This window comes from Saccopteryx bilineata, chromosome 4 (assembly GCF_036850765.1).
Source record: "Saccopteryx bilineata isolate mSacBil1 chromosome 4, mSacBil1_pri_phased_curated, whole genome shotgun sequence".
In the NCBI taxonomy this organism is placed as follows: Eukaryota; Metazoa; Chordata; class Mammalia; order Chiroptera; family Emballonuridae; genus Saccopteryx; species Saccopteryx bilineata.
The window spans coordinates 192,476,764-192,503,389 of record NC_089493.1 but is presented as its reverse complement, the minus strand read 5'-3'; the positions used below and the strand labels follow the sequence as shown (position 1 = coordinate 192,503,389).

At 53.9% G+C, this 26,626-nt stretch overlaps 1 protein-coding gene across 1 annotated transcript in view; it reads left to right on the top strand.

Moving 5' to 3' along the window:
• SH3PXD2B (SH3 and PX domains 2B) overlaps nucleotides 1-26,626 on the top strand; it is a 92,494-nt gene that overhangs the window by 7,181 nt on the left and 58,687 nt on the right. The window contains exon 2 of the mRNA XM_066273286.1: nucleotides 22,390-22,470. Coding sequence (XP_066129383.1) covers nucleotides 22,390-22,470 — 81 coding nt within the window. The remainder of the gene's footprint in view (nucleotides 1-22,389; nucleotides 22,471-26,626) is intronic.

Below are 26,626 nucleotides of genomic sequence, written 5' to 3'. Positions count from 1 at the left end.
TGCAGGAAAGGGAGCTGCCCGCTGAGCATCCTGTCTTTCGGGGGGGGGGGGCAGCAGTGAGTCGTGAGCGCCCACCTTGGCCGAAGCTGATTGAGGAGGCCATGAGGCCACGGGGTGGCAAGCCTGACCTCTGCACTCGGAGGCCGGGCTCTGGCCTGATTTCATCATCTGCTCGTGCTGGCACGGAGCCTTCTCTGGGAAGTGGGTGGCTTTCGTGGGGACATTAAGTGAGCTTTTGTGCGGAGTGCCTGAGGCATGGTGCTGCTGGGAGGGTTGTTGGAGCTTTCTGGCCTGGGGTGATGCTCAGACGCAGGGGCCCTGTGCTGGGGTCAGCCAGACCCTGGGTGAAGCTGGCGTCCCCGCGCACCCGTCGTGACATGGGAGCTGGCTGGAGTGATAGACCCAGGAGGCTCAGTGTTTCCCGCAGCGGGCCAGTGGGCGGGGCTGGTGTGGCTCACTCCTCCGGGACCCCACCTCTGCCAGGAGCCCACGGGCCCAAGCTTTGCCACAAGCCATCTGCCCTCCACCCTGTTGCCCGAACTACACGGTGTTCTCTCCCCACACTTGCTGGCCCAGATGCAAGCCTGTGGGCAGGGAGCCCAGGCCCAGGGCCTTCTCGACCAAGTGCAGGGAGAAGGGACTGATGTGCCCTCCTGTGCGTGTGGCCAGAGCTCTCCCACCTGCTTCAGCAGCCCGTCTCAGGCCCCCCAGGGAGCGGGGGTGCCAGATTTACCAAATGAAAATGCTAGAAGCCCAGTTAAATTTGAATTTCAGATAAACATGCAATATTAGGGACATACTTAATACTAAAAAATATATATTATTTATTGTCTATTTGAAATTCAGATCTTTACTGGGCATCCTGTACTGCCAGAACCACCAGTTTCAAAAAAAACAACAACCAAGAAACCTTTGTACTTTTTTTTGTTTTGTTTTTGTATTTTTCCAAAGTGAGAAACAGGGAGAGGCCAGTCAGACAAACTCCCGCATACACCCCACCGGGATCCACTAGGCAAGCCCACCAGGGGGTGATGCTCTGCCCATCTGGGGCATTGCCCAGAGCCATTCTAGTGCCTGAGGCGGAGGCCGTGGAGCCATCCTCAACACGCAGGCCAACTTTGCTCCAATGGAGCCTTGGCTGTGGGAGGAGAAGAAAGAGATAGAGAGAAAGGAGGGGGGGAAGGGTGAAGCAGATGGGCCCTTCTCCTGTGTGCCCTGGCCGGGAATCAAACCTGGGACTTCCACACGCCGGGCTGATGCTCTACCACTGAGCCAACCAGCCCGGGGCCCTGAGTAGCTATTCTTTTTTTTTTTTTTTTTACAGAGACAGAGAGTCAGAGAGGGATAGATAGGGACAGACAGTCAGAAACGGAGAGAGATGAGAAGCATCAATCATCAGTTTTTCGTTGTAACACCTTAGTTGTACATTGATTGCTTTCTCATATGTGCCTTGACCATGGACCTTCAGCAGACCGAGTAACCCCTTCCTCAAACCAGCGACCTTGGGTCCAAGCTGGTGAGCTTTTTGCTCATTTGAGCCTGCGCTCTAGCTGGCGACCTCGGGGTCTCGAACCTGGGTCCTCCGCATCCCAGTCTGACGTTCTATCCACTGTGCCACCGCCTGGTCAGGCCTGAGTAGCTATTCTTTATCTAAGTGTTATTATGTGCTCAAGGCCTTTCCTGCATATGTCACTGAATCCACTTAGCAGCTGTGAGATAAGGAATTTGAGTCAGGATTCTTGAGTTGCAAGTGACAGAAACGGACCTGGCTAACTCAAGCCATAGTAGGGAATGTATTGGAAAGACGGCTGTGACGGAATCCAGGGGAAACTCAGCCCCCAGTCGCAGAGAGGGCCTGAAGCAGCTGGCGCCATGTAGGAAGTAGGAAGTGCCAGGAACATCGGGACATCACCAGAGAGGCAGGCGGCTGCCCCATTCCTCTGTCCTCATGGCCACTCACAGAAGAGTCCAGTTCGAGGAAGAGTGAATCTGCATGGCCCAGCCAGATCAACTGGCCATTCAGAATATTCTGATGGACAGTCCAAGGAGAGAAGGGCAGTCCTTGCAGGAGATTCAGGGCGCTGTTGCTGGAGGCAGAGGGACTTAGCCTGGGCGGGCGGAAGCAATAGATGTCTGCTACCTGGGCCCAGCTCCTAGCCTGTCTCACAGAGGTGGAGGCCGAGGCTTAGAAAGGCGAAGTGATTGGCCCAGGGTCGCAGTCGGCTCTGCTGCCTGTCATTGACTAGAAATAGGGTGTAGTCCGCTCACTCCAAGACCAGAAGGGAAACGTTGCCTTAAAGCACATAGGGATCACATTTTCTATTCTGCTTAATTAAGCAGAATTGCACAGACCCCCTGCTTACTGCTCTGGCAAACAAAGCTCGAAACCCACGCGGAGGCGTCACTGTTTCCTCCTCCCCAGCCAAGGTGTGAATCAGCAGCCTGTGGCTTCGGGCCACTTTTGGCTGCCAGTCAATCTCACAGCTGTGGGGTTTTTTTTTGTCTGCGCTTGGCCAGGCCTGGCCCCGAGCAGGAGGGAGGCTGGGATGACCAGGAAGCCTTTGTCCTCGTAGAGGTCACCATCTGGAACATGTCACCACAGCCTAAGAGCCGTGACAGGGCTTAGCATGGGGCTGTGGGGACAAGGCAGGGGTCTGAGGTCCATTCCCTGTTGGGACAGAGAGGTGTGTCTTGACCTGGGGTCAGAAGGGAGTGGGTATTCTGGGACAGGGAAAGCTGATTAGCAAAGGTCTTCCGAATACGGGTAGAATTTAAGAGGGTCCTTGAACCAGGAAGGGGGGGCGAGTGTATCTCGATTCTAACCTCGCAACAGTCGCTTAGCATTGCCCTCATTATAAATGAAGCCAGCAACCTTCCGTGATATTAGTGAATCTGTGACGTTGTCACCAGCAGAAAATCACCGATATTCCTGGTCATTTATGTTCGTCACTACTTCCGAATTGCAGTGTTCCTTGACGCGCTGAGAGACTTTGTTATTTATTGCAGTATAACAAAGGGGCACCTATATTTGTCATTTTATTCCTTGAAACATTTTAATTATAAGTTCGTATAACTTGTTTCATTTAGAATCCTGTGGGCTTTTATTTTTTTCCTTTTTGAATCATTCCAGGGGAGTGTCCACGGGTTCATCAGCTGGCCAGAGGGTCTGTGGTGGAGCGAAAAAGAGGAGACTTCCAAGTAGAAGTTTCCAGAATTTGGGCTTGGAGGCCAGGTGGCAGATGGGTTCGACCTGGCTCTGCCAGTCACCAGCTGAGTGTGTGACCTTGAATAAGTGACTTAATGTCTCTGGGCCTCAGTTTCTTCATCTGTAACAGGAAGGTGAGAATAGTGCCCATTGTGGGTTATTCCATGGAAACGGCTTAGAGCGGCATCTGGGGCGTGAAAGTGCTGAGTCGGTAGTTACCTGGCAGTGTCACCTTCACTGCCGTATCCTCACCATTACCTGATGAGTGAAGTCCGTTTTTAAGAGGCAGCCCTGGGTGGTGTGACACGGGGAGTCCGGAATGACCACACGTTGAGGAACGGACTCCCCACGGACTGGCCCAGGGGGCACCCCTTAGATTTAAAGTGGTTTTCCCTGAAGATGTATATATTTGGATATTCAGCAGTGCGGTCATTAAAACAATGTCGAAAACAGCCTCAGTGTTTCTCATTGGAGGGAGGCCTGACTAAATAAATGGTATCTAGCCTTCCGGTGGACTCTTGAGGAGCCTTTAAAAATGGTTTGTTCAAATGATTTTTAATGAAACGAGGACAGGCTCACCCTAGTCTACAAGTGGAAAAAGACAAATCGTATATACAATGTGATCTTTTTTTTTTTTTTTTCATTTTTCTGAAGCTGGAAACAGGGAGAGACAGCCAGACAGACTCCCGCATGCGCCCGACCGGGATCCACCTGGCACGCCCACCAGGGGCGACGCTCTGCCCACCAGGGGGCGATGCTCTGCCCATCCTGGGCGTCGCCATATTGCGACCAGAGCCACTCTAGCGCCTGGGGCAGAGGCCACAGAGCCATCCCCAGCGCCCGGGCCATCTTTGCTCCAATGGAGCCTTGGCTGTGGGAGGGGAAGAGAGAGACAGAGAGGAAAGCGCGGCGGAGGGGTGGAGAAGCAAATGGGCGCTTCTCCTGTGTGCCCTGGCCGGGAATCGAACCCGGGTCCTCCGCACGCTAGGCCGACGCTCTACCGCTGAGCCAACCGGCCAGGGCCTACAATTTGATCTTAATCTCGAGAAATAGTTGAATGCAGTGTAGAAAAGGGGTCCGGGAAGAGCCACGCCCCAAAGCGACTTCTCGGGCAGTGGCAACGTGGATAGTGGTTAAGACCTTGGACTGCTTATTACCAGCCGGATTTAACTCCCGGTGTGACCTCCGTGGACGTTGCTTTCCTCCACAGTAGGATGGAAACAGGGCAGTCAGCTGGGAACAATTACGCTGTTTTAAATTATATTGTATTGTGTATTACCCTGGGGTTTTTGAGGGGAGGGACAGTGTAGGATGGTGGATGGAGTCCGGAAAGCTTCCTGGAGGGAGGGAGGGCGGGAGGGAGGGAGGAGGGGGGAGGGCCTCTGCTTCCCTTGCTCCCTTTTCTTCTATCTCAAGGGTTTGTGTGTGGAGCACGAGAAGGCAACAGAAAAGTCCACACAAGGGGCTCAAACTGAGGCTGGGAGGAGTCGCCCCTGCCAGGTTATGGGTGCAGGCATGGGTGGCCTGGGGCACCCACACCACACTACCTGCTTCTCAGGAACCACATATGATTTCATGCAGGAAAGGGGGCTCTGTGGTTGTAGGGGGTTTGGGACCCACCTATGCAGCCCCCCTACTTCGTCTGGTGCAGGACTCCCTTACTCCCCTAAGGACACCCCTAAGAGGTAGCTGTCCCTCTGTATTCTCACCTAGTTCTTTTCTCTTTCTTCATGTCCCCAAGCCCAAAGGGACAGGAAGGCAAGGCTGGACTTAGGGAGAGGGGGCAGTTGTTTAGGGAGTATCCAAGACTATCTTTTTTTTTTTTTTTTTTTTTTTTCTGAAGCTGAAAACGGGGAGAGACAGTCAGACAGACTCCCGCATGCGCCCGACCGGGATCCACCCGGCACGCCCACCAGGGGCGAGGCTCTGCCCCTCTGGGGCATCGCTCCGCTGCAACCAGAGCCACTCCATCGCCTGGAGCAGAGGCCAAGGAGCCATCCCCAGCGCCCCGGCCATCCTTTGCTCCAATGGAGCCCCGGCTGCGGGAGGGGAAGAGAGAGACAGAGAGGAAGGAGAGGGGGAGGGGTGGAGAAGCAAATGGGCGCCTCTCCTATGTGCCCTGGCCGGGAATCAAACCCGGGTCCCCCACATGCCAGGCCGATGCTCTACCGCTGAGCCAACCGGCCAGGGCTCCAAGACTATCTTAGTTGGCCTCTTTCTGTCTGTCACCCAACTAGGACACCATCTTGGATGCTGAGGCTTGCAGGGGACCAACCCCATTGCGGCACCTGTACACTGGGTCTAATTGTCCCTGGACTTGTCTCCTTCTCTCCCGCCAGGCCCTGAGGCCCTCACTGCCCAGGGCTCGACCCAGAACAGGTGCCAAGTGTGTTCCTGGTATGAAGCCATGACTGCCTGGACCCTTCTGGTCCCGAGGCCCTGTGATTCTGGGGTGATCACTACTGACATCCTTTTGCTGAGACAGAATCAGATTCCTCACGATGACCTCCTGCTGGCTGGCCCCAGACTGAGCACTGTGTCATAGTGGTTAAGACAGGCTTTGAAGGCAGCCGGACCTGAGTGCAAATCCTGGCTTTGTCACTTCCTAGTGTTGCAATTTGGGGTGGGTTACCTAACCACTCAGAACCTCGGTATCTTTTTCATCTAAGAATGGAGGAATATCCCAGTATGTGAAACATAGTAAACACTCAAGAGAAAAGTAACTAATTCTTAGTCCGGGCCAGTGGACACAGATGGAATCCTCTAAGCCCCTGGGGTGGCGCTATTAGGTTGAACCATAGGAAAGCATCGATTTTTTACTTACTCAAATGGCAGTTTCACTTGGTTCTTCCTGATGATCTGGGTTTGATTTGGGCCTAAGGAACCACTCTGCTTCATGGAAGGGGGTGAAGGGCCACCACTATACTAGGCATCTTATGGATATTATTCCATTTATACTTTACAACAACCCTGAGAGACAGGTAATACTATTATTAGCATCCCCATTTTACAGCTGGGAAACCGAGGCTCCTAAGTACCTTGCTCGAGGAAGCAAAGTAGCCAGGATTAGAACTCAGCTCTCCAACTCAGAGTCCGTGTTGTTTGCCTTGTTGCTCTCTCGAAAGTGGACTGCCTGTTCCATGGGGCGTGGCCACGCCTTGTGTCAGAGAGAGCTCCCAGCATTCCCTTGGGCCCCTTGGGCCTGGAGACTGTGGACTGAGGTTCCCAGAGACACTGTCTGTGGGACCCACATTTCTGGACCTGGTTTAGACAGTCTCAGCCGCTGCAGTGTCTGTGGCTTTCGTTGGGGGACTGGAAGGTGACAGAAAGGACTTGTGTCAATTCTCCTTCCGAATTTGGGGGGTATTCTTCTCAAGCCCTCCTGTTGACTTGTTGAATCCAGGTCTAAGCATCCAAGCCCTGGATCCAGGCACAGAGCCCCCCCAGTCCAGCTCGAGCCCACAGCCCCACTGAGGCAGAACCAGAATGACCTCTAGGGGCAGGAGGCCAGGCAGGGAGCTGCTGCAGAAACCGCGGCTGGCGATCGCATCAGCCTGAACTAAACCAGGCCACAGCTTCTCCGACTCAGTTTCCCCATCTGTAAAATGGGGGTGACAATAGCACCTGTTCCACGAGGGTATACAGATCATTGGAATGGGCCTGGCCAGGTCCTGGGGAAGTCCTCATTTAATGTGCGTCCACGTGGTTTTGCCGTTTTTCACTTTGTTGAAAGGGAGCCACTAGGAGACTGACTGTAAGGAGTGCGGGAGTCAGCTCGGGGCCGTGTTTTCGGAATATCCCTGTGAGTCTGAGCAGAGGAGCAGGAGGGGCCTCCAGCATTTAAAATGCAGTGGCCTGCCCTGGCCAGTTGGCTCAGTGGTAGAGCGTCGGCCTGGTGTGCAGAAGTCCCGGGTTCGATTCCCGGCCAGGGCACATAGGAGAAGCGCCCATCTGCTTCTCCATCCCCCCCCCTTCCTCTCTGTCTCTCTCTTCCCCTCCTGCAGCGAGGCTCCACTGGAGCAAAGATGGCCCGGGCGCTGGGGATGGCTCCTTGGCCTCTGCCCCAGGCGCTGGAGTGGCTCTGGTTGCAAAAGAGCGACGCCCAAGAGGGGCAGAGCATCGACCCCTGGTGGGCAGAGCGTCACCCCCTGGTGGGCGTGCTGGGTGGATCCCGGTCTGGCGCATGCAGGAGTCTGTCTGACTGTCTCTCCCCGTTTCCAGCTTCAGAAAAATACAAATAAATAAATAAATAAATAAAATGCAGTGGCCTGGGCCTGAGCAGAGGCGTGTGGCCAGAGGAGGGGTGGGGAGGAGGGAGCAGGAGGGTTCGGAGGCCCCCCGGATGAGAGCCAGCGGCTGGGACGCCTTGCTCTGTCCTCTCCCCTCCCCCCACCCGGCCACCCTGGCCCAAACCTCCTCTCCAGAGCCCCCTCCAACTTGGAGGTCCCACCCAAGCCCATCGGACCTCCCTGTCTTAAATGGTGCCAGGCTTTTGGAGTCTTCTGACTCCTCGCTGGGAGGCCTCACTTTATTGTCTGTTTAAACTCAGCTCTGCCGTGCTCGCGATCCAGGGGCAGTGAACACAACTACTCATGATCCACACAACTTGTTTGTTTTCTTAGTTAGGAATGGGCATTCTGGAGTCAAACAAACCTGGGTTCAAATTCTGGCATCTTCCTTACCTAGCTGTGTGGCTTGGGGTCAGTGGCTTAACCCCTCTGAACGTCAGCCTTCTCCGCAGCGCAGAGGGGTGGATGAGAAGGTGCACTGCACAGGGTTTCTGGCGAGCAGAGCGCCGGGATTTAGCGAGTGTCAGTGCTCGTCGTGCAGTGCTGGCCCTCAGCTGGAGAATCCTGATCACCCCTTGAGCTCCGGAGCAGCCTTGCTTTCCTGGGAAGCCTCTCCCAGAACGAGGCCTCATCTCTTCTGTGCTCTCGCAGCAGTTATGACATGCTCCTTGGGGGGAGGGGGGGGCCTGTGGCCTGTGAGAGAACTCTAATGTCTTCTCTCTTCGGTACCTACTATGCACCAGGCACTGTGCTGGGCCCTGTAGGTGAAAACCGAGACCCACATGACCACACGTCCTGGGCTTTTCCCACTGCGTCACAGCCTCGGTTAGATTTTGGCTGTTATGTGCTGGCTGTGTGGCCTTGGGTGAGCCAGCTACTCTCTCTGGGTCTCCAGATCCTGTGATATAACATAAGTGAAGTCCTTAGCATAGTTCCCAAGCAGCCCCATCGATATGGCCCCTGTGAATTCTTTCTTACTACTTGGGCAGCTTTAGCCTTCCCGCCTGTGCGCCTTGCACACAGTGGGCGCTCTTGCTGGCTGCCCAGCTCTCTCTAGGCAGCCCTGTTAGCACGTCCGGAAAGCGCTCTGCTCTGCTTCCTACATTGCCCCGGGCTCCTCCGAGGCCTGGCAGCCTTGGGGATCTCCACAAGCCCTAAGTGCCTGCGCTGGAGGCTTTCCTAGAAAGCCAGCCTGCAGGTTGGTGTCCGCCGAGCCCGGGCTCCAGCTGCCAGCACCTCTGCTTGCCATTGGAAAGTTCCCTGTGCTGCTTTGGGCCAGATGTGTGTGAGGACGTGAGTTGGCAGGCAGAGGTCCCGGCTGGAGCTACACATCCAGACCAGCGCGTGTTTTCCACCAGTTCCGTGTCTGGAAGAACGGGGATGCTCAGCCAGCCCGCCCTGAAAGTGGCTCCTGCCCCCTTCCCTCTGGATCAGACTGTAGCAGCGACGGAAAGACAGGCTCCCAGGGTGGGCAGCCCCGTACGTGTGGGCACACAGGCAGGGGGCAGTTGATGGGGATTCACAGCGTGACATTCCCTGACTTTGCCTATTAATACAGCTTGCCTCGAAAGATTGGAGTGGGCCCAGGGGAGACAGACTCTGTGACTCTCCTCTGTGACGGGGCTCCCAGGGGTGGCACTGCCAGCTGCCTGCAGTGAGACAGTATGCCAGTCACTTGTTGTGCACTGGCTCGCTGAATCCTCAGCCAACGCTAGAGGGTAGGTACTGTCGTTCGCCCCATTGTACAGATGAGAAGACGGAGGCTCGGGGCCGTGAAGTGACCTGCAGGGTCACACAGCAGCTTCAAGCTGTGGAGCCCAGACGCCCAGCTACTCCAGCGCATTGCCTGTCTTTCCCCCCCCCCCCAAATGACATTAAAGAGTAATTTTTTTGTGTTTTTTTATTTTTTTATTTTTAATGTCCATGCATGCAGGAAAATTGCCTCCTTCGGTTTAGCGTGCTGTGAGTTGTTTTCCACGCGTAGGCTCTTGTAACCACCTGTGCAGACGGGGTGCAGAACAAGTGCATCACCCCCAAAGGATTCCCTCGGGCTGGCCTGGCTCTCCGCGTCCTGGGCTGGGGCTTCCACTGGCAGCTGGAGTCGCTCCCGTGCTGTTCTTTCTCCGCCTGTTCCGAGAAGCCCTGGGATGCACCGCGGACTTGTAGGCTTCCAGGGTTGGGCCCCCTGCCCGCATTCTCCTCGGTCACAAAGCAGGTTCTGTCTCTGGTACCCTGGGCCTCTGAGCGGTTCATTCAGCCTTGTCAAGAGCATTGTTCCTCTCCTGACACCGAGGGAGACTTGAGTGAGGTCACCTTGACTTCTGACTGTGTGGCCCCGTCTTGGCTTTGTGCCTGTCTGCCTGTTCGGTTTTCACCAGACATTTCCTGAGAGCTCAGTGTCACCGGGGACTGGGAGGACAGTGGCAATCTGGACAGACCTCGTTCCTGCCCCTTGAAGGCTCCCCGCGGAGTGGGCGTGGCAGTCACCCAAGGAGAAGAGCACAGCAGAAGAATACGTGCTGGGAGGAACGTGCAGGAGGGAACAGACACTGACCTCTGAGAAATGAGGAATCGGTGAGCTGGTGAGCTGGAGAAGGGAGAGGCGTGCCCGCCCTAGGCAGTGGTCCATACCTGGCCTGGGTGACAGGGGAGAGCCTGGCCAGGCTGGAGGAGGAAGAGGCCCCCTGAACCCCAGAACGTGCCTTTGTGTCTTCCTGACGAGGCTGCAAGCTTCAGGTGGGGGAGGGGGGTGGGGGGAGAGCTTCTGTCTTCCTCCTTCACAGCCGTATCCTCAGCCCTCAGAAGGGAACCTGGCTCATTGTACACACTCGGCCTGTATTTGCTGAATGAATGACTGAACTGAAATGTTTCAGGGGAGCACTGAGACACAGATTTTCACCTTAGAGAGAGCTCTCCCCCCCCCACCCCGCACCTCCCAGCCTGGCACCCTTCCTGCACGCAGGTCTGTCAGAGACCCTCAGCTCCGCCACCCCCCTGCACAGTCACCATGTGCCCCAGGGACAAGGACCCGAGGGAACCTCACTCTAAGCCGGAGCATCTCATCCACACCACAACCACTTGTGTTTGGGCCCCATTCTAGGCATTCACTTAATTGAAAAGATTGAAAGAAAAGAAAAAGAAAAACGGGCAGCTGGCCACCGTGCCAGTGTGTCACTTGCTGTGGCGCCTGAACTTGGCAACTCCGGAGGCTGACGCGGGGACAGGAAAGCTCTGGCGTGGACCCAAGGCGCCCAGAGGAGAAGGAGTTGGGACCTCCGAGGCTGAAGGGGTGGGATGGAATCTGGTGTCGCCCACTTCCCAGCCACACCACAACGTCAGGCCTGGCGTCACCCCTGTGCTTGGGGTTCCTCCTCCCTACCCGGAGGGGTTCCCACCCTGCTGGTAGGCCTTTCATGAGGATTGCCCACTGTCTTCCTAAAGCACCCTGCCCAGGGCCGGCGTCGCGGCACGCCCCCCAGCATGGGTGCTGGTTCCGTCTTGGGCCCTCGGTCAGCTCGGGGCAGCCCCACTCTGACATCCGGCGATCCCCTCCTGGGTCTCAGAGGCACAGAGTGCTACTTGGCAGCATCTCTCCGGGAATAACCGAGAGATAAACACGTGCTCTTCATTCGGCACTCCCCGCGGCGGTGCCACTCTGTGGTGTTGGGGACTCAAACGAAGCACGGTGTTGTGATTCCAAAAGGAGGTTGGGAGGGCTGACTACGTAGGCCAGATGTTGGGCCGACAGCTGGGGCGATCGGAACCAGAGGGAGCTCGTGGGCTCCATGGGGAGCCGCAGAACCATGTTCCCCATCAGTGAAGTCTGCGGAGCCCATCCAACCACCAGCGCTCTCAGCTCCGTCCCTCCCTGCCACCCTCCTTCCTTCCTTCACCGCTCTCCCCTCCCACCTCCCTGCTCTTTCTCTTCCTCCCCGCCTCCCGCCCCCTCAGTCGGGCTCCCGCCTCCGCCTCCGGTGGGGAGCAGCTTATTGCCAGAGAGGTGCTCTGGAGCCCAGCCAGCCTTTCCCAGGCTGCTCCCAGAATCCAGCAGCCCGGAAACCCAACCACTGTAGGAACCCTGTCGGGCCCAGACAGGATCGCACCCATCTTTTCACATCCCTATTTTTAAACTGAGGTCTCTAGACTCCCAGGCACCCTCGGACATATTCCTGGGAGCCTTCTCTGCAGGAAGTGGGTGCATCTGGATCTTGGAGCTAACGCGGCTGCTGACTTCAGGGCTGCGTGTGCTTCGGTATTTACACGGCACTTTGGCTGCGGAGTGACACAGCTCTCCTTGTCCTGGGCGCAGGCCTTGCTGCAGGGACCATGTGGCCCCTGAGCGGAAGCTGCTGCCCCTTAGCACGCTGCCTGACGGACAGTTTTCCTCCCTCCACCTCGAAAGGGCTCCGCTGTTTCTCAGGTCTGGTTCCAGCCCTCCTCCCTGCTTGCTGCGCAGCCTCCCTGACCTCCTAATTCCCACTGTAAAATAAGCAATGGTGTAGAACAGGGTTTTCACAAGCCCCCTGCTGTTGGCTTGTGCCAGCCAAGGAGGACTGTGGGCAGTGGAGGAACCCAGGCCCTGTCCAAAGACTCCGCTGATGGCTGCCTATGGCAGTAGGGACCCACGAGGCCTGGTGACGGGACCTGTGGCTGCTGGGTGACATCCTTTTCCGCATACAGAAGAGCTGAAAGCGTTGCTGCGCAGGGGACACCAGGGACGAGAGCCTAGGCACCTCCCTCCTCACCAGGGCCCTGGGGCTCTTGCAGGCCAGTTTGACTGCCAGCCTCATCGCTCCTAGGAACTCTCCACATTTAAAGTCATCTGGGCAGGTCATTGTTCAGGAGACCCAGAGGGGCAGGAGGATCTTGCCAGGAAATTTGGACACTGTCGTGGAAGTGGAAAGAGTCCACAGCAGAGAGTGCAGCTCTGAGCAAGTCACTGCACCTCTCGACCCCTCTGTTTCCCTGCTTGTAAAACGGAGGGGTTGATCTAGGTCTGGGATGCCAGGTGTTCAGCGTACACCCTGCCATTCTGGTGCAGGTGGCAGACATTGCTAATGGATCACAGAGCTCGTCTTACTGATGCACTCTTTCTCACAGCTCCAGCCCCGTCTGCCACACTGGTATCCTCTCTAGATGTTTTCTTCTCTCTCCCAGGTCATTCCAGGCCACCACCCCACCCCCAGCACTGTAGAGCCAGGAGCGGGCTTACCACTTGGGACATGCTGTGGTCTCATTAGCCTGTAAACAGCAGAACTCCAGCTGGAGTGCGAACAGCAGGGAATCCCGCTGAAGCAGTGCTGTCCTCATGCCCGAGCCTGCTCTCAGCGCCTTTACAATGTGCGACCTATCTGCGAACCTCCTGTACTGTGTAATCTCAATTCAGGACTTTTCTTCAAATGGATTCACTCTCTTTACTTAAGTTATTTTTCAAGGGAAATGTTAGCTGTCTACCAGCAATAGCACTTGCCAGAGACAGAAGGGAACTAAATACAAAGGAGAAAGAAAATGTGTTAAAGCTCTTCCCAGCTAATGCCTCCTGACCATCCAGAGTACGATTGATTTGTTTTAAAAATGTGTAAGGCAACATTTAAAAAAGGCAAATGTAGCCCTGGCTGGTTGACGCAGTGGTAGAGCGTTGGCCTGGCATGAGGAAGTCCCGGGTTCGATTCCCGACCAGGGCACACAGGAGAAGCGCCCATCTGCTTCTCTACCCCTCCCCTTCTCCTTCCTCTCTGTCTCTCTCTTCCCCTCCCATAGCCAAGGCTCCATTGGAGCAAAGTTGGCCCGGGCGCTGAGGATGGCTCTGTGGCCTCTGCCTCAGGCGCTAGAATGGCTCTGATTGCGGCAGAGTGACGCCCCAGATGGGCAGAGCATCGCCTCCTGGTGGGCGTGCTGGGTGGATCCCGGTTGGTCGCATGCAGGAGTCTGTCTGACTGTCTCCCCGTTTCCAACCTCAGAAAAATACAAAAAAGGCAAATGTATGTTCTTCTTGTTTCTATAAATTGATCAAACAAACATGATTTTAAGTTAATAAAACTAGAACTGAAACTAATTTTATTTTGAGGGAAAAAAGACTCACTCCCGGGGGTCAGCAAGCATGAAAAGTACTCACTATTCAAAGGGTTAAGAAAAGAGACCAGCAAGTGGCAGAGAGAGTGTTGAGAGGCCATGCTTGCCACCTTTCTGAGGATGTGAAGGGAATGGCAGAAGGTAGTCTCACGGTGGGACTCCCTGCATTTTCGTGCTGACTCCCTGTGTCACCTGAAACCAGCTCCCATCTCCTCAGCTTCTGCATTCCTGGAGACACGGTGATTAAAGGGAGATCATCATCTTGAGAAGCCCTGGGACCAGACCCGCACTCCCAGTTCCCATCCCTCCCCCCAAAGTCAAACCTCTGGCCCCCGCAACTCAGACCAAAATGGCATCACGTTGTTGTGTGACCAGCGCAGCAGCCCAGCCCTGCAAATCACCACCCCCCGGGAGTTTCAGCAGCTCCCCCGCCCACCCTGGAAACCCCACCAAATAGATTTGCAAAGCGAAGTCACGTTGGAGAGGATTCCCCCGAGCCTCCGAGATTTTATTCACAGGCCAAAACACCTTCTCATGTTTTCAAGTTCATACAATGAAGGCATATGAGATCACAGCGCTTCAGGGGTGGGGCGGCCACTGTGTCCTATACTCCTGCCCTGGGGACGGTGTATCCATGGAGTTCTGGGGCCCAGCCCAGAGCCGCGGCCATGGGCAGAGGTCTGGGCCAGTGGGCCTCCAGCACAGGACATACCCCTTAATCGGGGCTGTTGGGGGAGTGCCTGAGTCCCTGGCCCATTTCTGGCCCGCCATGTAGCTTTGCCCAGGCCTGACTCTGGGTGTTTTTCAAGGGCCTCTAAGCTTTGTTCTAGTTTAAATCTTTATTCGTGGATGAACTGACCCCTTGACTGCTGCCACTTGGAAATGGGACCTCAATTCTTGTGCTTAAAGGGGGCCCTCTGGGCACTGGTAGCCCCCACACCACTGGGCTCAGTTGGTTTTGCCAAGGGAGCTGAGAATGAAGGGGTTAGGATGCGTTCATTGAACATTCTCCTGCAGTCTGGCCATGTGCAGAGAGTCTGACCAAGATAGATTCCATCTCTAGAGCTTTCAAAATAAATCTCATGCAGTCTTTACAGCCACGCGTGAGGTAGAAAGGACGAGAATCCCCGTTTTCCGGAAAACCCAGAAGCTCAAAGAGACAGAAGATTTACCCGAACTGAGAACGAAGTCAGGGCCCCTTCCTCCCAGCCCCACACTCCCACCCACGCCATCAGCTGTAACGACACCTAGTAGGTGGTCCATGACCTGGAAGGACATTACAGAGGGATGATCCCACAAATGAATGGCGTAGGGAGAGAAGATGGCCTAGGGTTCAAGGCCACAGACATATTTCTCCCTGCCCTCCTAGGAAAGTGGCATCTTTTTTTTTCCTGATTATAAAAGAACATACAGCCCTACCAAGATAGCTCAGTTGCATCATCCTGAAGCGCAGAGGTTGCTGGTTCAATCCCCAGTCAGGGCACCTACAGGAACAGATCAATGCTCCTGTCCCTCTCTCTCTTTCCTCTCTCTAAAATCGATAAAATGAACATTTTTTTTAATTTTTTTTTTCAGAGAGAGAGGGATAGACAGGGACAGACAGATAGGAACAGAGAGAGATGAGAAGCATCAATCTTTAGTTTTTCATTGTGCATTGCAACACCTTAGTTGTTCATTGATTGCTTTCTCATATGTGCCTTGACCGCGGGCCTTCAGCAGACCGAGTAACCCCTTGCTCAAGCCAGCGACCTTGGGTTCAAGCTGGTGGGCTTTTTGCTCAAACCAGATGAGCCCGCGCTCAAGCCGGCGACCTCGGGGTCTCGAACCTGGGTCCTCTGCATCCCAGTCCAATGCTCTATCCACTGCGCCACCGCCTAGTCAGGCAAAATGAACATTTTTTTTTAAAAAAAAGAGAAAATACATTGTAGAAAATCTGGAAAATACCAGAAAGCCTCAAGAACAAATTTTTTTAAATATTTCAGTGGTTTATATATACAATATACAGTCTGGTCAGTCTATTACATATACATTCTGTATTTGGGAACTGGCCTGTTTGCTAAAATCTATTTTTTTTTTTTTCCATTTTTCTGAAGCTGGAAACAGGGAGAGACAGTCAGACAGACTCCCGCATGCGCCCGACTGGGATCCACCCGGCACGCCCACCATGGGGCAACGCTCTGCCCACCAGGGGGCGATGCTCTGCCCATCCTGGGCGTCGCCATGTTGCGACCAGAGCCACTCTAGCGCCTGAGGCAGAGGCCACAGAGCCATCCCCAGCGCCCGGGCCATCTTTGCTCCAATGGAGCCTCGGCTGCGGGAGGGGAAGAGAGAGACAGAAAGGAAGGTGCGGCGGAGGGGTGGAGAAGCAAATGGGCGCTTCTCCTGTGTGCCCTGGCCGGGAATCGAACCCGGGTCCTCCGCACGCTAGGCCGACGCTCTACCGCTGAGCCAACCGGCCAGGGCCCTAAAATCTATTTTTAATCCAATATCCCTACTCATAGCTCTTCCAGAAGTCACTCGCAGACGTGGCATGTGCCTAAAAGCAAAACGGGTGTGTCATCCAATGTGCGGGTGTGCCCACGCTGAGACCGAGCAAGGGGACACTTTGCCTTCCTGTTGTAGCTCTTATGCTCTGAACAAGTGTCTTTTCATACTCTCTTTAGTGCCTCATTTTCCTTTCCATTTTTGCGCTTTTTGTTGGTCGTTTCACTGTTTAAAATTGCCCCCAGACGTAGCACTGAAGGGCTGTCCGTCCGGAAGCTCAGGAGGGCTGGGCTGTGCCTCGTGGAGAACACCCGTGTGTTAGACGAGTTCCATTCAGGCGTGAGTTAGAGCGCCGCTGGCCAGGCTTGTAACGTTAATGAATTAACAAACATTAAGTAAGGTGTCTTGAGACAGGAACACACAAGACTGTATTAATCGGTTGACAGTAATGTGACCAGAAGCTCGCAGGAGCAGTGGTCCAGTATTCATTCGCTAAGCCAGTGTTCTCTGTGACTGTATAGAACATAACTATACACATACTTACACTTACATACAATGTGTGTCTTTTTTTTTTTTTTTTTTGAGATTGAGATTACATTGTATCAGCCTGTCCTTTTTACCTGCCCTAGTGTTTGTACTTTCCCCTATGTCAGAAAATTCTGGTAGTTAGACAGAAACCCTCTTCACGCGGAAAGGGGAATTACCGGGAAGGAGGGCCCGAGCCCCTGTTGGGTGTCATAGAAGCCGTGGGTGGGTGGGTGGGTGGGTGGGTCGGCGGGCGGGCTCTGGAAGCCGGAACTGGAGGGGGGTTCCCAGGAGCCGTGCAGGCCTCTCCCTTCCTCTCCACAGACCACCCGTCTGTGACAGTGTGCAGGTGGCTCCAGCTGCAGCCATCCGCCTGGATGGAGCCAGCATGCTCGGGTCTGATTCCAGATTCCTGAGCCAGAACCTGATTGGCCTGGCCGGGGGTCAGGCAGCCGCCCCCAGCCTGTCAGCGGTGGCCGTGGACCAGGCAGGATGAGGGGCCCACCGACGGACTCTCAGCATCTTCTGGAGGCCTTTTTTTTCTTTTCTTTTCTGTCTTCTAAAAGCAGTGTAAGTTGAAGAAAGTTGCTTTTGGAGGACTGAGGACAGGGGTCACTGGCCCAGGCCACAGGACACCTAACACTGTCCGTGAGCAGATGCGGTTCTCTGTCCTCTGTGGCAGCTCCCAGCCAGGTTGGACCGACCTGTCAAACTCTTGGGGACAAGCTTCAAGCAGGCTCAGGGTTGTGGTGACCCGGCATTTGGACCAGACACAGAGCAGCCCTGGGGGTGGGAGGTGAGCGGGCCTCCCCATAAACATTCATGGGTAGGGGATAGGGCCCTGACTCATCCGGCAGCTAGAGAACTGTGCCCCAGGCTCAGAGGAACTGAGCCTGCATACCTAGCGCTGTGGAGGGCAGTCCCTCTGCACCCCCACGGACCAGACTGGAGAAGACAATGGAAGAGGCAGCGCCCTGGGGAGATGGAGGTGGTGGGGAAACGGGAGGCTCATCTGCAGAGGCCATGAACAGAGAAGGTCCCCTCAGCTTTCTGTCCCGGTGTTTAGCTCACAGTGATGATGTAATGATAGTGTCTCTTTATAGAACATTTACTGTATTTTCGCCTGTATAAGATGCTCTCATATATAAGACATACCTTAATCTGGGGGCCCGAAATTTGAAATAAAGACAAAAAGCGCAAAAAAGCGGGAGATGCAAGTAAAAAATATCTACAGCAATGAGTGCAAAAACAAGCGCAAAAAAGCAAGAAATGCAAGTAAAAAAACTATAACCGCTATGTAAGACGCACCCAGTTTTTAGACCCCAAATTCTTTGGAAAAGGGTGTGTCGTATACACGGGGGAATACAGTATCCTGTGCCAGACACCGTGCTGAGCCCTCTCCATGCATGTTCCCATTTAATCGTCACCCCAACTCTGAGGCTAATACTGCTCCGTTCCCCGTTTTCCACGGAGGAGGGAGCTGTGTTGCAAAGAGGTTAATTTAAGCCGTATTCCCAAGACCAGGCAGCTAGCTGAGATGGAAGCAGAACCCAGGCCATCTTAACCCCCAGCTGCTGGGACAGGGGCCTGATGCCCTGGTCCAGCGAGGCAGGCAAGGGTCCAGGTGGCCTCTTCACTTCGTCGTAGCTTGTGACCCTAGGCAAGTCACTGCACTGATAAGTCTCTGTCCATCACTAAGGAAACTAAGGAAACGTGAGACGTGTTAGCCTGGCACGCATGCTTGGGATTCGGAAGAAACCAAGGCCCAGCCATCTGCCCACCTCTACCCCGGGCACCCTGGTGTGGCTCCACCCCACCCCACAACCCACCGCTTGCCACCAGGTCATCCCCTCGAGGGCTTGGAGGAAGTGAAGAAAACCAGGACGTCTGACCCTGGTGACACAGCCCTAATGGGAACCCCAGACCTGGGAATTCTGGACTCTGTAAGTCACACGGGCCCTGCCGCTGAGGTTGTGTAAGAAGTGGTTTCCGTGGCGGCTGATTCCTGTTCAGAGCCTCCTGGGGTGGGCAAAAAGGCCAGCCTCCGTGGCCCTCGGACACCAGTGTGGCCTCCGCACTTCCTCGTTCCCAGGGGGAGGCGGTCCCCAGCAGCTCCCCAGCAGCTCCCCGAGACTCGCGGTTCTGGCCAGAGATGGGGGTTGTGATGAAACAGGACAGCGGCCAGAGGGGACAGGCAAGAGGGTGGGACAACCTGAGAGACACTGCCTGGCTCCATTCCCACAGACCTCAGACCTGCCTCATCTTCCCAAACTGACACTCCATAGCTGTAAAAAAAAACAACTCCCCACCCCCCCAGCCCCAGCCCCTGGCACCTGCCGCTCTACCTCCCGTCTCTGTGAATCTGACTGCTCAGGGTATCAAACTCGTATAAACGGAATCGGGTAGTATCTGTCTTTTTGTGACTGGCTTACTCACTCAGCATAACGTCCTCGAGGCTCAGTGGTGGCGTAGCAGGTGTCACAGTGCCCTTGCTTTAGAAGGCTGAGTAATGTTCCATTGTATGGATAGACCCCATCCTGCTTATTCACTCATCCATCCGTGGACACTTGGGCTGTTTCCGCCGTTTGGCCGTGCGCACAAGGCTGCCGTGAAGAAGTCTGCGTTGAATTCCTCCACACCAGGCCACCGAGCATGGACTTGGTTTGAGATATTATTACCTGACAGCCAGGAATGGATGCGATAGGGTTGCTCTGGTTACGGGTAACAATAATGAAACTCAGACTGGCTTAAACAAAAAAGGGAAGGTTTTGGCTTGTGTCATGACGTGTCCGGGATGCTGGGTTCGGGGTCCAGCTGATGTCACAGGACTCGGCCACTCCGTCCCTCTTTGCTCTGCTTGCTGCTGTGTGCAGATGCTTCCCCCGTAGGAACTGCTAGTGTGGCCCTCTCCCAGCAGCCGCGGCGGTGGGAAGAGGGTCTCTTTCTGGATCACGCCATCCAGAGTTCCAGAACTGAGTCTCATCGGCCCATCCCTGAACCATGGTGTGGCCAGGGGCCGGCCCTGCTCCCGCTGGCCAGCCCTGGGACACGTGCCCACCCCCTCTCACAAGGATAAAAGGAGGGAGAGGGGTGACGCTTCACAGAAATCGGGGTGCTACTGCCAGGAGAAGGAGAACGGGGGTCACCAGATAAGCGGGAACCTCAGATGGCTGCTCTCAGGATGACACATGCCGCAGCGCCCCACAAGGACGGCAGGCACTGGGCCAGGGCCCCAGGTCCATTAGTCACTGCAGGGCGTCCTCGGGGGAGAACACTGTCCCCGGTTTAGAGGGAGGGACACTGCGTCCAGAGAGCTCTGTACCTTGTGAGTCTTGCCCAGAAGCGGAGCTGGCATTGGATCCCAGCACGCGGGCTCCTTCACCAGCCCCCAAACACTGGGCAGAGCCAGAACCCTGTGCTGGGACAGTTCTCATTTAAAAAATTAGGTCTTGTGCCTCAAAGTGCGGACATCGACTTGTGTTCAGAGGTCGATTCCAATAAACCAATTAGGCCTGCTGCAGAGCCCTTCTCCTATATATGCAGGACTTTTAAAAAGTGTAAACAAGAGAACGAGAGTGAATTGTGTAAGAATTTTTTTTTCCACTTATGGATGTATGCTTTTTGTTGGTTTTAAGAAAAAATTAGTCCTGGCAGGATAGCTCCTTTGGTTAGAGCATTGCCCCAAAGCACAGAGGCGGTGAGCTTGATCCCCGGTCAGGGCACAGACAGGAACAGATTGATGTTCCTGTCTTCCCCTCCCCTCTCTCTCCCTTCCTCTTTCTCTAAAAATCTATAAAATACACATAAAAAAAAAAAAGAAAAAAAATTTGAATCTGTGATGATTTTTCTTTTTTTTCTTGTGTTTTAATTCACACTGGCATTGTTCTTGACAGACGGTCATCGAAACTTAGCTGAAATATCCCCCCAAGTCACGGGGACCTTTGATGTTATTTTCTGGGCCTCTTTAGAGTTTGGAAACAAAAGTCCCAGGGCTGGCTCTGATTGGCTCAATGCAGGTCATGTGCTCACTCTTCAACTATCTACCATGGATAATGAATAGTACCCACCTCTGTATCTAATGGAACTGTGCTCGTGTAGGAAGGGAGGTTCCCAGAAGAACATCAACGTGCTCCAGTTGGAAGAAGGCTTAATTCATACTGGGCAAAAGATAACAGAGGTCTACGGCCGACATGTTATTTATCTTCATTTTATGTTTGTGCTGCCTCTCCCACTAACCCTCAGCTCCCGGAAGGCAGGGGCCCTGCCTGTGTACCCCCATGGCCTCTAACAACACAGGGCCCCTCATGTTTAAACAGCATTTCTCTGTTTCCAAAGAGCTTTTACGTATATATGGGGCGAGACAAAAGTTTGTATGGAAAATAATACTATAATTAATAAGTAATGATGCAAAACGTAAACTCCGGCCCTGGCCGGTTGGCTCAGTGGTAGAGCGTCGGCCTGGCGTGCGGGGGACCCGGGTTCGATTCGCGGCCAGGGCACATAGGAGAAGCACCCATTTGCTTCTCCACCCCCCCCTCCTTCCTCTCTGTCTCTCTCTTCCCCTCCCGCAGCCAAGGCTCCATTGGAGCAAAGATGGCCCGGGCACTGGGGATGGCTCCTTGGCCTCTGCCCCAGGCGCTAGAGTGGCTCTGGTCACGTCAGAGCGACACCCCGGAGGGGCAGAGCATCATCCCCTGGTGGGCAGAGCATTGCCTCTGGTGGGTGTGCCGGGTGGATCCCGGTCGGGCGCATGCGGGAGTCTGTCTGATTGTCTCTCCCCGTTTCCAGCTTCAGAAAAATACAAAAAAAAAACCCACAAAAAACGTAAACTCCATTTCACGCACTCACAACTGCAAGCTTACTTTTGCCTCACCTGTATTTTGTAATTGTCCTAACTGCCCTGTGGCGACAGATAATTTATGGAAAGCCAGGAATGGGTTATGGGTGTGCTACTCGTAGCCGTTGAGTGTCCAGGTGGCGTCCAGGGCCACCGGCATCCCCAGCAAGGTGCCTCTGACCTCCTCCTGCTGCCGTCCCAGTTTGCCCGAAGTCACCAGCGCTGCGTTATTTTCTGTGTGTGCCCTGACGAGCGAGAAAGGTTGGATCGTGCCCTTCTCGGTCTGATCAGATCCGCACGCTATCACACTAAGCAGATGCTGGTGGACGGATTCGCAGATGGAGAAACTGACACCCAGAGGGAGAAAATGATTGACCCAGACCCTAATGAATTGGAGGAAACAGTGCAATGGCTTAGCTTATGAAGAACGTAAGGAGGCTAAGAGCCGCAGGTCCCTGGGGCGTCTGCCAGAGAAGCCCACGTTTCAAGAATGACTCTGGTGAGATAGCTGGGCCCGTGGGTCTCTGAATTGAGTGGGGAACGAGAAATCCTTACACTGCTGAAAATAACAGCACCCCCTGAGGGGAGCAGGGTGCTCATGCTTTCCCATACTTGATTTCATTCAGCCCTTTGCACAGCTCTTAGAGGTGGAGGTTACTATACCTACTTTATGGAGGAAGAAGCTGAGCGTCAGAGTGAGCAAACAGTAACGGTTCCAGGGGTCGTCAAACTTTTTATAAAAACCGCCCACTTTTGCAGTGCTGGTAGACCTGGTCCCTACCGCCCACTAGTGGGCGTTCCAGCTTTCATGATGGGCCAATCGCCGCGCTGTTTGGTTGCACGGTAGAGACCAGTAGCAGAGCTGAGATTCAAACCCGGGTCTTTCTGACTCTGAACCTTGTGCTTTGCTCCCTGAGTCCTGGAGAAGGAAAGGACCCCGCCGGTGCTCACACCCGTCTCCTCTGTCCTCTCCGCAGGTCTACATCATCCGGGTCACGTGGTCGAGCGGCTCCACCGAGGCCATCTACCGGCGCTACAGCAAGTTCTTTGACCTCCAGGTAAGGGCGTGTGGCCTCCTGTGTGAGCGCGGGGAGGGAAAGAGTTTTCATTGGACTGACTTTCCATTTTGACTCAGACCCTCACCCACAGTGGACAGGCAGCGTTCTTTTTATTTCCTGGAACTAAAAATGACGTCGCGTGCTCGATTGAGCAGCCCGTGTACTGACGTGAGAACAGTACAGGGAAGATGAGCACAGCTCCCACACAGGGATGACATGCTCATTTGTGGAGCATTCCATGTTTCAAAAAAAAAAGATGGCCATCACTTTTGGGACATAAGTAATGTGCTTTTTATTGCTTTATTCTTTGATCGTCAATACTTTTCAAATGAAAGAAGGGCTACCTGTTGACTGCTCTCAAGTGGACATCTGGATGGCTTTGGAGTGCAGACCTTAAACTTGTGTTTTATTTAAGGACACAAATGTGTCCAGTTGTGTGTGGTGAATGAATGAATGAATGACTTTAAAAATGAATGAACTAACCACCATGGGTGCCACCAGTCTCGTAGGGCATCCAGAAAATGTGGACAGCTCAGTATAAGCCCACTGCCCACTGGGATGAAACAACTAGAAGTAGCTTTGTCTTGATGTCACTAAAGGCTAGCAACTCAAAGCAAGTGTGTCTGTATGAGAAGTCACCGTGCTCAACCTGACATAATGACATCTCAGGAGGAGATGGGAACTTGCCTGGCTTCCTGAACCAATGGTTCCTCCCGGCTATGTAGTGAGGGACCTGTCCCAGGCTGACTTTCTTTCTTTCTTCAGTGTGCCAATTAGGATGCTTCAGTTGCAGATGACAGAAACCCCCATTCAGACTGGCTTAAGTAAATGGGGTTTAAATGTCTGAGGAGAAGGAACCTTGTGGGCTTCAGGCACGGCTTGATCCAGGGTTTCCTACCCTGTCTTTTCACCCAGCTCCTTCCGCTCATTCTGCATTTCTACTTCCAGTAGTGCTGGCTTTGTCCTCAATTCCCACGTGGTTGCAAAATACTCTGGGCACACAGTCAGCAGGAAAGACGGAAAGGTCACTCCTCAGAAGTTCCAGCAAACACGGGGTTGTGTTTCATAGGCCCATCTCTAAGCCTGTCAAGATGATTGAGGCATGAAATGACCAATGAGCTTACCCGAGTCCCTGCTCTGCCCTGGAGTCAGGAGCTGGGGACTGAGACCTGAAGAGAACAGCTGGGATCATATGTAAAGTAGGCACTGCTGGGCCATCAGAAGACAGCCTTTATCCAAGCACCAGCCCGTCTCCTTGCCTCACATGTTCTCTCTGAAGGTTGGGTGATACTAACCACAGGGATTCTTGGTTGTACAGACCTAATCTGTTCCTGAAGATGTTTCAGAGCCTGGGTTCCATTATTTTCAAGGGGCAGGGGAGATAAGAATGTGCTCCTAACCAGTGTCCTGATTTCACCAAAACAACCTCCAAAGCCTAGGAACTGCCAAGAGTCATTGTGTAACATGAAGCAATTGAGGCACCAGTTAAGAAAGTATTAACATTGCAATGGAGGTAGCGATGTTTTTTGGTCACTATGTAACAACATCAAACAGGATCACGTACAAATTATGTGTTTCTTCTGGTCTGCAGCACACATGCACTGAATGCAAATATACAAGGAGCCTGTATGTTAAAGATGGTCAGGTACCATCTCAAATGGACTTGGCAGGAGCAGACACGGGGCAGGGAAGGTGGGAGCCCTGCGGGAACGGAAAGGCAGAGGATAGCGGTGATGCCTGCGGCCATGAGCGGGAGGCACAGTCCTGCATGGGACGGCCGAGATCCGCACCCTCCTCCCCAGACCGAGGGTGTTTTTGCAGATCCAATATAGCAGGTATTCAGAGAGTGAAAGTTGGGTAAACCGTTTGCAAGTTGTTAGACTGACTCTTCATGCCCTGAGGGTCTGCATAGAGAAGGCTACCTGTATTTTGCTTTCAGAGGCCTTTTGCATGTGTGACATGTCCAAGAAAGGACACAGGGCAGAGAACATGGGCTATGATTGCTCTATTAGGGATTACTGACCTCCACAGGCAGATACCCACTCAGCTGGCTCAGGCAGGAAGAGAGGCGCGGGGGTGTGCTGATGGGAAGAGTCAGGTATGCCCATGGAACCCAGAACAGGAAACGGAGCCGGCCCCGCAGGAGCTCAGAACTGGCAGCAGAATGACCCGGCAGAGGCCCGGCAGCTCCCTGGCCGGGTATCATGGTGGCCACAGGCTCTGTCGTCAAGCCTGGTTCCTTTTCCCAGCAGCCTCTCTATACCAGCTTCCGCCACTTGCCTGTCGGCCCACATCCCCCCTCAAACAGCACTTCGGTCCCCACGTGGAAGTGTCCTTCCCTGTTGTCAACTCAGTGTGGTTTCTGGGTGCTGATGCTGGTCTCCGGCCTTGAGAACCTCACATCAGAGTCCCGCCCCGAGCTGACAGCGTGTGTGGTCCTGGGCCTCACATCTTGACTTCTGGGGTTACACAGACCTGGGTTCAAATCTCAGCTTTCTGCTTCTACAGGTTTCAGCTTGGTGTTGCCTTGTATGCTTCTGAGCCTCAGTTTCCCCATCTGCATGTTTAGAATGAAAGGACTGTCCTTGTGCATCTAGTATGACAGAGATTAGCTGTTATCTGCTGTCCCTCTGCTCAGAATGGACTTGGCCGAGGTGACATTGTTTGGGAATGTTTGGCCAGGGTACGATCACGGGGCTCCCTGGCCCAAAGCCTATGCTCTCTCCACTCTCCTGTTCTGACTCAACTTTCTTATTTCTACCAGAACTTAAAAGGGAGGTTTTCTGCCCCGCTCAGCATAATTGGTAATAAGTGGAGTTTTGCTGTAACATAAATAGCTACCTCAGAACTGCCCTGAAACAAAGTTGTCTAAACATGGGACTTCGGCCCCCTTTAAGGAGTCCCAGACGGGATCCTGGGATGGGAAAGGCATGGAATTCAGAGGGTCCTGCTCTCCTGGAAGTGGCCTGCCTTCCACCCCCACCCCCAGCTCGGAGGGGGAAGCTGGAAGAAGTTAGGGCAGGGCCCAGAGTCAGCTGTTCCCAGGCAAGGAGGCCAGCCCGTGTGGGGCTGCAACACCCTGAAGTTAGATGATTTCATGATTCCACCCTCCCCTCCCTGCTGTCTGGCGAGCAGCCTTGGTTTTTTTGTGTTTTTTTTTCAGAAGTAACTTGGCTCAGAGAGTGTTGGGAGGGCCGAGGTTTTGTGGAGGAACAGCAAGGCCCGTGTGGTGTAATGGAAAAAAGTCAGGAGACTTGGGGCCCAGCCACCTGCGCTGTGTGGCCTTGGGCGCACCCCTTAACCCCTCTGTACCTGGTTATCCTCATCAGTGATGGGGATGACGACAATAGAAACATCTGGCAATCCTGGAGCACTGACCGACTGCTCAGAGTCTAGATGGAGTGACTCACTTAATCCTCCCATCGAGCTTATCAAATTGTGCCGGGCCCAGAGAGGCTGTGTGGGTCGCCCTAGGTCACACAGCTAGTAAGCACCAGAACTTGGATTTGAAGCAGGGCAGATGACACCCGAGTCCCAAGTCTTCGCCACTTTGCTGTCCAGGGCTCCTCTCTGTTAAATGGCTACTTCACAAGGTTCCTGTGGAGTTGAAAGCAACGATGTGTGTTGGGAAGAGGCAAACCCATGGAGACAGAAAGCAGAGGAGTGGTTGCCAAGAGCTGGGGGGTGGGGGGAGTGGAAGAGACGAATGGATACTTGGTATCTCCTTAGGGTGGTGAAAACGTTCTAGAATTAATTAGTGGGGATGGTTGTGCAACCTTATGAATCAACTAGCAACCACTGACGGTGTCTACTTTAAAAGGGTGAATTTTATGGTATGTGAAATATATCTGAAAAAATTTTTTTTAAAGTGATGACGTGAGCGAGAGCAGTTTCTGGGCTGTCGCGCCCTGAGCAAATGTCAGCTGTTGGGATGATCAGGAATTGGCATAGTTTGGAGCAGGAGAGGGTGCCAGTTTAATAGACTGGGTTAGCTCCTGGGCTCTGATCCAAATGCTGCCAGCTTCTGGCTGTGTGAGGTCTTGTTTTAGTCAGAGCTGTTTTGGTTGCAGAGGACAGAAACCCAGTCAAGACGGCTTATTCAAAAAGAACATTGATTAGCTAAATGGAACTGAGAAGGCCAAGGGTCCTTGGCTTC